At 29.7% G+C, this 14,464-nt stretch overlaps 1 protein-coding gene across 1 annotated transcript; it reads left to right on the top strand.

Moving 5' to 3' along the window:
• The first annotated feature begins 6,809 nt into the window (after nt 1–6,809).
• Nucleotides 6,810–12,981, top strand: LOC134716487 (major facilitator superfamily domain-containing protein 3-like). The gene is made up of 5 exons (XM_063579491.1): nt 6,810–6,863; nt 9,345–10,150; nt 10,834–10,981; nt 11,856–11,968; nt 12,668–12,981. The coding sequence occupies exons 2-5, from the start codon at nt 9,457–9,459 to the stop codon at nt 12,979–12,981; spliced, it is 1,269 nt and encodes a 422-aa protein (XP_063435561.1). The 5' UTR covers nt 6,810–6,863; nt 9,345–9,456.
• The last annotated feature ends 1,483 nt before the right edge of the window (nt 12,982–14,464 follow it).

Raw genomic sequence — 14,464 nt, 5'->3', positions numbered from 1 at the left:
TGTAATGTTTAAATGGAATTTTTTTCTTCATAAAATAATCATGGTTTTAACGAAAATTTGCAACAAAGTTGTCTATCAATAAATTACTAGTAATTAGAAATTTTGATCAGTTTATCATTTTTGATATTTGAAATTTTCCAATCTTACATTTTGAGGCTCAGGACACTTAATTCTTATGAAATTTATAAAGAATAACTCTGATAATTAAGATGATTTTTTTTTCACTATAATTATAGATTATTTATGTTTTTTTAACGAGATGCATTTTCTCATTCTCATCTCATCGAAGGGCGGAGCCCTGAGATGAGATGAGAATGAGAAAATGCATCGAGTTTAAAAAAAACCATAAATAATCTATTTATCTCTATTATTTATATTTTCGAAAATCATTTAATTCAAATTTCAGTAAAAAAAAAGTATCTTATACGATGATAATGCATTTTCTTTTGTGGTACTATTTTTTTTTTGTCGTAGGCTTATTTGATATAAATATGTAGTTGCTCAGGTAGTTCATTCATTGAAAAAAAAATGTCTCATCTGACTATCCGGCGTGTTCAAATATGGCGAGGATCATTCTCACTGTTGATAAGCTGTAATTTGGTGTTTCAACGTATCAAAATGAAGTGAACAGTTGAATATATAATGTATTTTCAAAGTAGGCGAAGAAATATACATGTATGAAGAAATGTACATGCAGACAGACCTACGATGATTTGAAGTAGACTTATGTAAAAAGGGATATTTTTTATCTGTTTAAAACATGATTTGATTACTTTAATTAACTTCCAATAAATTATTTAACGCCGAAATTCACGGTAAAATATTAAAACGAGAAATCATCTTTGACATTTTAGCGCAGTTATCAGATAACATTTTTTTGTATAGTTCCGGCTAATCTTTTCTGATTGGCCGACACTCTAGCGCATGAATTAGATTAATACGCTGTTGCTAAGGACCTTAGAAACTAGCGATAATTTTCATTCTCACTCTACACGAGTGATATGAAAATTATCACAAAAAAACATCAAAGGAAAAATACAGATAATAGCGATAAAGTTATTTATTATAAGCTTTTTCTGATATCATGTCCATACCAGTTTGATCTACAAAAAGACCAACATCATTAAAATTGTCAGATTATTCTTAATAGAGTTATTCCCCTTTAATGATGATTTAAATATGATTCAGTGGCCAATGTTGAAGATGTATGTGGGTAACACAGTCTCTTTAGACCCTCTTATATTAAATAGTGATAGTATCTGGTCCCTAACAGTATATTGCCATTGAGTTATATCTCATATTTAGGTCATAGAATTTTTTATAGTAAAAATGAAATAGATATATTTCCATTCTCAATTTTATTATGTTGAGATTAGAATTCACAAATTTTATTTTACACCAAACCAATTAGATAAAGCAACAAAACATACTGAACAATAGTTGTGAAATACTGGTACTTGTTTTGAATTGTAAATTTAAATTAAAAATATTAATTTACAAAAGTATAAAAGAGATTTTATTTTTTTAGATCTTAAAGAAATGGTAATATACTTACTTCTTTTTCCATCAACTTCATTAACGAGACACACACATAAGATAATACAGATTAGTAATGACTTCATTTTCTGATCACAACTAAGAATTTCCCAAATTTGTGTAAAAGTAAAGAAGGTTTGCTATTTTATAGATATTTGAAACATATGGCTGTAACAAATAAATGAACTTATATACAATATATCATGTTAGATTTAAAACAATTCAATAGTCAATCAGTACAATATTTATATTATGAAACTATTGATATTTCAAATATGTAATTTCAATATTTTATAAAGAATTTTATTTCATATGAAGTCACTCAGGTACAAAATCTACAAGTATGACGTTAAAAAAAACAAGATACATAAAAAAAAATTATAACTTATTGAACCTTAAATATGTAGTGTGTTCTGTACCTTACAATGTATATGGTACTACCACTTACATGTGGAAAGAGCTTCTATTGAATTTAGACTATGATTGACATTTCCTATTTAATACACACTGTCATCGTTCTCATAATGTGTACAATTATAAAGAACATCACAAATATTGAAACAATTGATAATTGGCCTAATGATTGAATGGGAATGGTCAAATGTCTATGGTCACCCTCATGTTTCTTTGATCTGTTAATCAAAACCATACTAAGGGGAGCTTCTGTTTTGATGTCATTTACATCTTTCAAAAATTCTATCTTATTTTATGGACTAACATGATAAATGCAGAATATCCAATTACTTATAAGAGGGTTGTAATGGGGGTTCCTTCATGACAAATAACAATAAAAATTCTTGCCAGATGACTTTAACAATGTTTTTTGGTACATGACCCTTTAGATGATAAAACAATCAACTGATTTTGAAAAATCATGTTACATCTTTCCAAAAATAAAGATATTATTTGAAACCCTTGACTACAAATATTTTTGACGAATCACCATAAAATTTTAAACAATTTGATGCTAACTGTAGCTACAAAAATGACCATTTGAGGCCTGATGGTGGAGGGCATTCATACCCTCATTTAATGAAACCTTGGTGTAAATAGTGTAATTGTATTCTATAGTTTGTAACAGATGTCAGCTATAGGTCAACTTGTACTACAAACAAAAGGTTGTTAAGGATGGGGTTTTGAATATGTAAATACATGTACATTTGTTATTGTACTGCTACAATAGTTCAATCAGTGAAAAAGTTTAGATGCATACTAAAAATATTAAATTGACCCTATCATGGATTTGGCTATAGTATATTTTGTCTAATTGGATACTTTATTATTAGGTTCATTTATAACAGTAAGCAGTGTGTTTTGAAATAGTTGAGAAGAAAAAAAAAATTGTTGTCACACCAAATTGTAATGTCAATGGTAAATACTTATTAAGATAACCCTTTTCCATTTAGTATCTTGAAAATTTTGAATTTCAATCTGTAATTGTTCTTTTGTAAATCCAACAAAATATTTACATTTTACTTTAAAAAAGGGAGAGTAAATCAGTGTCCTCTCCAGAGTAACCTGGTGCTATATTTTCTACCATGGTACTATCTTGGGAGGACTTTACTTTACAATGTATAGGAAGGGGCCTTGTTGCTAAAAATTTTGGAAAAACAGTGCTATGTTTATTTCGATGGTGCTATTTAAAAAATTCTGGGAAAAACACTGGAGTTAAAATGTCAGTTCTGGAGATGGGGATGGGGTAACGTTTATCACTATAAAGAATTTTATTAGATTTTTCCATATTTTTTGCATATCATTTTAATAAAGTGAAAATAATTTGATATAAGCTGATGACATATCGAAAAGGTATATTAGTTTTCAATTAAAAGAGGGAGTGGTGATGATTGATGGTTTTTAAATCAAGCACCATGTTTTATAAGGATTGTTTTCTATGGGTTTGTACATATCAATCTTACACACATTCCAGTATGCTATCTATGATGTGTAGAATAATGATAAAAAAAAAAAAAAAATTTAATACTGCATGCTTACAAATTGTATTAGTTGCATAGTTCTATTTTTAGTTTGTTAATTTTGTTGCTTTAATGTTGTTATATGATACCAAAGAAATATGTACATTTAACTGCTTTGTGGCATGATTTTTTTTTCATTTTGACTTCAATTTTGCTTGCAATGTTTTGTCTCCCCTGTGAAGCGGATCTTAGATTTATATCAGCAACGTCTTGAACAAGTTTGAAAATCTGTGTCAATTAATTATATTTCAAAAGAGTTATGTCCTTTGAAAATAATGATTGTATGAACAATTTTTTTGTATGAATGAATTTGAAATTGCATTGCATTTACTCTCAAGCATTCAAACATATGATATACATTTGTATGTACAACACAGAGAACAATGCAGCTTTGTTCTTTTATTCTCATTACAATTTCATTTTCCAGTGGTGAAGTCCAACCTTTGGAGTGTTTGATAAAGTGAACTATTATGAAAGCAGGAATCCAATCTATAATTGTGTTATTTTACCTTTTTTATGTGAAAATTTGAAGATTATTATAGATGTTCACTTTCACATATTTTAAATCTGACAAATCATTAATCTTCAAATTTCAATATCATAATGGCAGAATGTATATGCTAAATTCTGAAATGAATCCAAATAAAATATCTGAATTGAAGGATTATAAAATAAATGTGTGAGTTTTCATTTGACGTTCATAAGTACTATTTATGTTTTTGTGTAATAATTATCATAATACAGAGATGTTTTACATTGCACTAATATTATCATGTACTAAGGAGGAGAAACAAATTCTATGTTAAGTTGTCTTATATTCTGTGATAAATTTGTTCATGACTTTTAAATGAGTAAAGTACTTCAGAGTTGGTACATCTCTAATTAAAACTAGCTGTTCCATGAATTCTTACAAATCTGTAAAAATAAGATAAATAGTTATAGATTCACATGTTTTATGCTTTTTATTTTTATTTGTATTTAGGTCCTTTCAACATAGCTCTAAAAAGAATTGAAAGAATTTCAACTGGCACCTTCAGTTTGTGATTTGTAAGGTGATAAGGATGAAATTGAAAAAAAATCTAGAATTAAAAGTTGATACTTTAAGCCAGAAAAACAAACTATAGAAGCCTAAAATATTGATTTGTTATAGAGCTCCTTTTTCCAGATATCTTTAAATGACAGGAAAAGGAAAACTTTTACCTTATATTTGCATTGGTATTGTGTGGGTCTCAAATTGAAAGAAAAGAAATCTAGATTATCCCTAAATTTTGGTAAATGACATTTAATGAGTTGCTGAAGTCTTATTTGAGAATAAAAATGGATGTTATGGGGCATATATTTTACCCTGGTTTTTTTGGGAAAAAACATAAGAAGTCCTAACATTTTACAAAATTCCTATTAACAAAAATCTTTCAATATTACCAATCAGCTATGTATAACCACTAGTGCTATTTGTTTCTACAAATGTAGTTTTAATGTTCTTTATCTTATATCAAATGTTTAAATGGCAGCTTTTGAAATACAACTGACAATGAGAAAAGTTGCATTGTTATGTAGGTTGAAATTAGTTTTTATTACTGCTAACTACCGGTATATTGTTGTTTTGTTGTGAATCATCTTTTTGTTGTTTTATTTTTTATTTGTTGTACAAAAATTGATGTGAACTATATTGAGCTCAAGATGAATTAAATAAAATTACAGTTGGATGAAAATTCTATTGATTGTGTTGTTTATTTGCTTGCAACAACAAATTTTTATTCTGTTGTCCATTCTGCATAAATATGTCTCCCAATAACTCAATATAAGATAAGGAGATGTGGTATTAATTACTATATAGACAACTATGCAAAACTTACTATATAGACAACTATGCAAAACAGCTCAAAATAACATGGATGTAAGCAATTATAGGTCAGTGTACAGACTTTAAACAATGAGCAAAACTCTTACCGTATTTTTAGCTATGAAAGGCACCAATATAAACTTTCAAAGTTATTATTCAATATGTAGGTATGAGATCATTTTGTTTCAGTGTTTCAGGACATTAATCTTTGGAAAATAAGTATTTTTTATAAGCACAGGCTAAGGTCATGCTGTGAGGTTTCTACTTCCGACTTTTTATGAAATGAATGATAGTCTGAAGGTCTATACCAATGCCTCACATTCTTCAAAGGATTTTTCTACAAATACTATACCTTACTTGAGTGATAGAAGCTACGTCCAAGGAAAAAAGACCAGCCATATTTTTCTCAACAATCTCACAAGTAAAAAAGAGGTAGTAAGTCATAAACATTTCCATTATATAACAATGATTATGATTATATATTCTATATTTAAAGGGTAAACAGTTAGCTATAAAACTCATCGTCCCCGAGGCCCACATGAAATATACATTGAAAAATAACAAACAAACAATTAAAAGATAATATATAACAAACACTCACTTAATGTGACAAGCATGACAAGAGAAAATTATCAAAAATCAAATCAAATCAAATATTTTATTATAGTCTCACCTTTCTACATGTACAATACAAACATGAATAAAATATATACAACATGTTTTAATCAAAAGTACAAAACAATCTTAAAAGCATTTGAGAGCCACTCTCGAAAGAGTTATGAGAGACTTTGAACATGAAAATGGACAAATGAGAATTGTAAAAGGAATATACCTTTTTTGAAACAGGTAAAAATGTTGGATTCATACAGCATTGGCATCATGGGAAATTACAATCTCAACATTATTCAAAGTTTAGTGTGTGAAAAACATTCATATAATATTAAACACATTCTTAATGTTCCAACTTGTATTTTTTTTAATTTTTATAATTTAACAAATTTGAACTTGAGGTAGATTTTTCAGAGAAATTGGCAAGTTATTTCATTAAATGATCCTGAATATTTATAAAAGATTTCTTATACAACTCTGTTTTTGCTTTTAGAACTTGCATTTTTTTCACAGGCACTTGTTTCTGTCAATATGGGGTTTACTATCAATACCAGTATAAAAAAAACAGTTTTTTTTATACTGGTATTGATAGTAAACCCCATATTGACAGAAACAAGTGCCTGTGATTTTTTTGTAGGATGTAGTCAATCCTCAAACACTGTTTGTTATTTTTTTACATTTCTTTCAACTTTTATTAAATGGACATGAGCATTTTACTTAAAGGCATTTATGCATTTATGCATCAAAACATATTTGTGGTATGTGGTCTCCTGTCTGAATACCAACATTTAAATTTCCCACTCAATAAAGTTTGAGTTATCTCCCCTGGTCATACACATGTGTATCCTGTTAAATGTAAACAAACCTATGTCAGTAAGCTAAATGTGCTTGTTCAAGTCAATGTAATGATTTTATAGTCTTTTGGCAAACTATTTGAAGTTGGGTTAGCTTATATCTTATTTAAGATGAAAATGCCACATTCAGATTGAATATGGATATAAGGTTGTGTGTCATAACACTTAAATGTGGTTTTTTTCTAAAGACTAAACTCAATGGCAAGTTGAAGTTTTATATGGGTGAGAAATTCATAACATAAGTTTATTTTGGCTAATTTGATGAATAAAATTTGAGCTATTATATAGGGAAGATCAGATTCAAAAATGAAAAAAAACTAACTCAATATGTCATTGCTTTAAACAGGTTTGGTATTAAAGTTGTGAAGTTTTGAAAAAATAAACCCTTGTACAGCATGAGTTTCATAATAATTGATATAAAAATGTTTAAAACTCTAATGTTTACACACCAAAACCTTTGAAATTTGAGGCTTGCTGGTATAAACATTTCTGCGGAATATTGAACATTTGATTTTTCATTTCAAATTTTATTTATTACACTATTAGTTATTACTTTATGATACGGTACAAAAATCAATCCAAAACATTGACTCAATTTGGCCCCAGATGACTATTAAAATGTTTATATCATTGAAAAAGCTCCAAATTATCTGCCTTTGGTGCAAAAAGGCCTTTTTCTGGCATTAAAATTAAAATATCTTTTTTAAATCTTTGGTGACATTTATTTTTTATTATTGTCTTCAAATAAATTGCCCAAATTAAACAATTGTAAAATTAAAGCGATTTCTGTAGTTTAGTTGGGTTTTTTTTTTTCGATTTTTCTCCTAGCTATTCAACAGAGAAAAAAAGGACATTAACAATGTATGCTTCTTTTGGAGATAGATTGTGAGCTTAAATGGAAAATGACCCCATTTTTTATTTCATTTTTTATTACTAAGTATATGATAAGGTTCATTTCAAGTTATTAAAAAAATATAGCGAAATCCTATATTAAAATCAAAATTTGAGCCCCCTTAAGAATGTGATGTAGATAAAAATTAAATAAACAAAAAACAAATGCTAAAATATATCCCATCTCTTATTATTTTTCATGATTTGCTTAGAATTTGATGCATATTAATTGCCCTTTTTATGTCACTGCAAAATTATATTGGAAATTACTACAGACATGACAGAGTTTAAAAGTTGATCAACATATAATTTCAAATGCAATGCAACTATAAGCAATTATAGCACAACAGGATACAAATAAATGTCATAGGATTCTTTTGATAACAAAAGAAACATTTCTATAGCAACTCATTCAATAAGTCGTTTTGTACAACTTTCATTTAAAGAATAATTTATTCAAGTGATTAGATTTAATACCATGTATAATGAAGTCATCTTATAAAAAAACTTGCAACAATGATACATGCACTGGGTAAATGAACATTTATTATAGGATTAAACACATTTTTTCTAGAGGTTATTGATGTGTAAACCGGGGCAATTAACTCACAAACTGAATAAAAGTCCAAAGGACTTTTATGTCAAGTTTGTGAGATAGAGATCCGGTTTACACATCAGTAACCTCTAGAAAAAATGTGTTTAATCCTTATAATTCTTCAGCCAAAGATATGCGATTATTAATTTTCATTATTTATTTGATGGCTGCTGTATTTACCATCAAAAGCACAATGACATGTTGTAACTAAGGAGTATACAGCCATCTTGTCTTTCTAAAAACAATAAATGTCCAACAAATGCAACAGAATCCAAAATGAAATAGCACCTACCTCAAGAAACTTCATTTTAATTAAATATTATCGGAATTTGAAGCGTACACGTAACGAAATAGTCTTTCCCTTGAACATTTTCAATCATATGACGTAGCGTTTTACCATGACGTAAATTCGCCAAACCCTTCATGAATTTTTGAGGAATTTTATTTAAATTTTATTTTTATATATTTTCGAAGCTTTTGTCCATTTAATTTATTTCTTTTTTTTTGGTTATATATACATTAGAATAGAAACAACTGTTATGCAACTGTTGTATAATCTCAATTTGCTGAAAATCCCAGGATCCCTGCAAGAATGTGTATCGCGCATGAATAGATTAAGAAAGTAGTTTCGGAAAAATGGTTTACGAAGTGTAAACCAAGAGAAAATTTCGAATTGACCAATCCAAGTCAAGAATTTTTTAGATATGCAAATGATATAAGAATTATTAGTGTATTATTTGTTATCTCCCCTGAACTATCTGATTCAGGCCTTTGACATGCTTAATGTTTAGGGTGGTACACATGGTACACAGTTAACTGGAAAAGATTTTATAGAAAAAAGGGTATTATCATAATCAATAAAAAAATATCTGCCAGGACAGATGGAGGGTATCATTTCTGATGTGATTATCATTCAAGAATGTAAAAGTAAACACATTGTACATTTTGGTACATAAACAATAACCTTAACTTACCTACTGATAGCTGAGTAAAACTTTAAAAAGAATCACACATATTTACGTTTTCTGTATTTTTTGTTTTAGGTGGATTGATCTGAACAGAAGACCAAAAAAAAAATGTTAGAGTATTTGTGATTTCTTATTCAAAGATAATATATTGCTTTAGATCGATGGACAAAACAAAAATCTTGGCAACATGAAGAGTTTGTTGTTTCTTGCTTTCCTATATTTCATACAAGGATTACCGTATGGCTTACAGTCACGGTTTTTACCGATCTACTTCAGAACACATGGCATGTCACTTACTGATATTAGTATGTTTAAACTTCTATTGATTCCATGGATGTGTAAAGCCTTGTGGGCTCCTTTTGTTGATACCTATGGTACCAAGAAGTTATGGTTGACTTGGAGTATGGTTGGCCTTATTTTTACATGTTTCCTAGGCTCATTCACATCACCAGATCATATAGCAGAACTTGGTGTCGTCATGTTTTTATTCAATCTGATTACATCTACACAGGACATAGCAGTTGATGGAATAGCCATTCAAGTTTTAACTTCCTCCGAATTAGCATATGGAAACATAGCACAGGTTGTAGGATATAAATTTGGTGCTATTTTTGGGGGAGGAGTGTTATCATGGCTTAGTGATTATGTAGAATGGACCCTACTGTTTATATGTTTAGCATTAGTTTATGTATTTTCTTTAATATTTGTTCAAATTTTTGTTCATCCACCACAACAATTAAAATCAGAAATGGATGAACAGAAAAAAGAAAATGGTCCCACGGAAAGAAAATTACTGCCTGGTATGAAATCAACATTCCAGCAAATTTATAACACTCCGGGTACTTTATGGATTATGATGTTTGTAATTGTATATAAACTTGGTAGGTTTTCATACTAAGTCTAGTGTCATTTTAGTTTTTCTATGTAAAATTTATTTTTTCTGATGATCCAAAAAAATGCATGAAAATAAGTATCATATTTTACTATGCAATGAATCCACAGAAGATAAAAATCAAAAATGAGAAGTTTGGGATTTTCTTAAAAGAGGGACGAAAGATACCAAAGGGACAGTCAAACTCATAAATCTAAAACAAACTGACAACGCCATGGCTAAAAATAAAAATTACAAACAGACAAACATTAGCACACATGACACAACATAGAAAACTAAAGAATAAACAACACGAACCCCACCAAAAAACTAGGGGTGATCTCAGGTGCTCCGGAAGGGTAAGCAGATCCTGCTCCACATGTGGCACCCGTCTTGTTTTTTATGTGATTACAAATCCGGTAAATAGTCTAATTAACATGCTTCTATTTCATGGCTCTTTTGAAGTCCCAACCGATTATAGATATGGTTCTTTTGTTTCAATTCTCTCTCTAATTTCATGAAGATCCTAAGCCTGTACAGTGAAGGTAGAACTTCTCACTTTACAGGAATCAAGCAAACAAATATCAAATAAGTCAATTGTCTTAAAGCTTGTAACAAGAGAATGAAATAGAGTACATGTATATAATTTAAAAAGATATTTATAGAACTACTGGTAATCACTTTTTATTTTAGGAGAACAAGGAGCTTTGAGTATGGTACCAATGTTTCTGATTGACAAGAAGATTCCTGCCTCTTGGGTAGGGTTCTGGACTGGAATGGTGGGCCAAGGTGTGTCAATATGTGGATCTGTATTAGGGGGTTGGGCAATTTCACATCTAGGGTAAGTTTGTAACTAGTTTTGCACACTGTTTTGCAATACTATTTTGTTCAACAAGTTAAAAATAAAATTGGTACAACCTGAAACCCTACATTGATCTCGAGTCTACCAGCTGGCTGCAGTCTTGAAATTGCTTCTGTGACTGTTGCTGTCATTTCTGCAAAAATCTGTTGAACAATTACCCATTATTTAAAAAAAGGCATCATTAGTAAATGTTTCTTTTCCATCCATAAGACATTATTTACCATAACCCTTAACTACATGTACATTTTTTAAGCATTTTACATTACTAAATGTTACAAAGTTCAAATCATTTATACATCTGTTACAAGTACATAAAATATATGTCAGTAGATTGTTTAGTATTTCTTTTTATTAAATTCAAATAAAAGAAAAATAAGAAATTTACAAAAAATAGAAAAAGCTGCTCAAGTGACATAAGAGTAAGAAATAAAAAAAAAAATACAACATAGAAATGCTTCTTACTCCCATGAAACAATTTGGACTAACACAACCTTTCACCTAGAGTTACCTCAATCAAGGTAGCCTAATATTAACTTATTTTAGTACTTTGTAGTGTTTTTAAGATGAATGCATATTATATTGAAAACTACATGAAGCCATTACCACACCAGAGTGATCATTGGACATATTTTTTTATCAAAATCTTCTGTTTTATGTCACTCAAATCATTTATAAAAACAAAATGATGTCTTCAAGTTACTCAGCAAAGATTGGTGATTTAAATGATTATAATGATTGGTGATAAAATCATTCTAAAATCAAGAATAATGAAAATATTTCATCGTAATGGTATACACAGGTGAAACCAAATAAACAAACATAACAGTCATTTTTTTTTTCTGTCTATTTTTAGATACACAACATCAAAGACATTGAAGTTAACTTGTATTCTGAGAGTGATTCCACTTTCTCTACAGTTACTTGTAGTATGGACATGGTCAGAAGAAATGAGCTCAGTCTCTTCTTGTAAGTTTTCAGCTTTCCTAAAACAGAAGATAGTTATTTTTTATGTCCATCAGTAGACACTTGCATAAATGAAGCCATTCAGACATTATTTGGAAAAAAATAAGAAAAAGTAAAAATACTTGTTGGACAGAATTCAGAAATCTTTATTAACAATGGCAATAGTGGATGTATTAAATGCTTCTTTTGAGATGTAAAAGCGGTTAACTTCATACTAAAAAATAAGCAAGATTATCACTTTTACACATCGATAACAACTTTTTTCTTATGTTTTCATATGAGAGTCGTGTGCAGTCATAACTGTTGAATTTCATTGGAAGATAAACTGTATTTTTGGAATCCCTCCAGATTGTTGTCACCAAATGAAAAGTTTGAAGCATACATGTACTGCAAATATAATGGTATAGCATTTGTCCATCCACTGGCCTTCATCTTGTGAAGTCAGGAATATGGCAGTTGTTATTATGCACTGCACTAGATTATTATTACCGTTTCTCAGTAACTATTTAAACCCTTACATAGGAAGTGAGGCACACATGGTCATTGATATTCTTCACACTTTACACACTTTCCAAACTTGATGAAACAAACCAAAAATGACAATGAAGGCTATGCACATAAGTTGCCAGTTTTACCCCTTGTGGATATACATGATTTGAAGCTGAAAATGCAATTTTTGTCATGATTTTCTTTTTATTGCAGTGCTGTCTGTATTTTCTATGTCAGCCATGTTGTTTATCAGTGGTACTGTTACCACAGCAACCTTTACGTTGATGATGCAGTGTTCCCAGAGGGCACCACCTACAGTTCAGTCCACACATTATACAGTGCTAGCAACTTTAGAAGTAATGGGAAAATTGACATTTTCTGTAATATTAGGACCAATAACAGAAATATTAGGATATAACTTTATTTTTGTATTATTTATTATACTGACTTTAATAGTTTTGCTCATGTTTCAAAAGTTTCCATCTTTGTCAGTTTCGGAAACAATAGTTACAAATAAAAATAGTTAATGAAATCTAATAATTTCTTCAGTTTTGGTGAAAACAAGGATTTTTATAGAACTATACAAATCCTTGGTGAAAAGAACCATTTAGGAAATAACATATATGACATGCATGAACCAACAACATTCACAGATTATGTGGGATAGTGGACACTGGTGTAACAGTACAACATGAGAACAAATTGTAATTAAAAGTGTCACCATGAGCACATGATAGGCTTGTTGCTTTTTCAACAAATATTGTTCCATAATTCCTCAATGTCACATCAGAAATATATTAACAAGAGTGCACACGCTGAAATGTCTTGCCTTCTTTACTAACCATTGATTTTATGTTATAAGTCCTAAATTTAAAGCTTCACCACAAGTATTACATCAAGTTAACACGATCCAATTAATGAGGTCAAAGTCAGATAAACCAATCAAGAACTACTTGTACACCTTAAATGCATTTAATACACAAACTATAGTTGACAGATTACTTATAGATTCTAAGAAACAGACTTAAACTCAAAAACTAAACATTTACCAATGAACCATATAAATGAGGTAAAGGTTCGATGAACCTTGCCAAGCAGACAAGTACACCTTTCAATCAATCTAGGCATTAATTATAGTTGACCTATAATTGTAGTATCTTAGAAAAAACTTAAAATGACCAACGAATCATAAAATTGACGTCAAGGTCAGATGATACCAGACAGACATACACACCTTACATTCCTTCCATACAACAAATATACGGGGTAGTTGACCTATTGCTTATGGTTGAAGAAAAGCAAACCAAAACACAAAAACTTCACACTGAGCATTGAATTGTTATAATGAGGTCAAGATCAAATAAAACATGCCAGACTGACATGTACATCAACAAGATATTTTACATACACCAAATATAGTTCTAAAAACTATTGCATACAGTATTAGAAAAAAATACCAAAAATCATGAACTTAACTTTTACCACTGAACTATGAATATGAGGTCAAGGTCAGAAGACACCTACCAGTTGGACATGTTCACCATACAATCATTTAAAACACCAAATATAGTAGACCTATTGTTTATAGTATATGATATTTGGACTTCATCACAAAAACTAAACCTTGTCAGGGGCGTAGCTAGAAAGAAACGATGTGGGACCCTATTACGCAGAAAAATGTTTTTTTTCGGTTTTTGGTCATAGGACGGTTAAAAAAGGAGCTATATGTAGATCAAAAAAATATGAATCTAAAACTATTAATAAACCTTCTATAGTAATACATAAACAACACATATTTGTGATACAGAATTTACTCAAAATCTGCTCTTCGGGTCTGGGCAGAAACAAACTTACTTTGTCAACATTCACACTGAAATCCCAATGAATATGCAGTAATGCTATGTAACTTTCGTTGTTCATTGTTGATCGTACATTTGTTTTCAATTACATACGCAGTACCGTGACTGATAGATCTCAGGGCCATCATGGCATGGTAGCACTCGTGAGATG

This window comes from Mytilus trossulus, chromosome 4 (genome assembly GCF_036588685.1).
Source record: "Mytilus trossulus isolate FHL-02 chromosome 4, PNRI_Mtr1.1.1.hap1, whole genome shotgun sequence".
In the NCBI taxonomy this organism is placed as follows: Eukaryota; Metazoa; Mollusca; class Bivalvia; order Mytilida; family Mytilidae; genus Mytilus; species Mytilus trossulus.
Note: the sequence above shows the minus strand (reverse complement) of the source record. Positions and strands in the feature narration are given on the sequence as shown.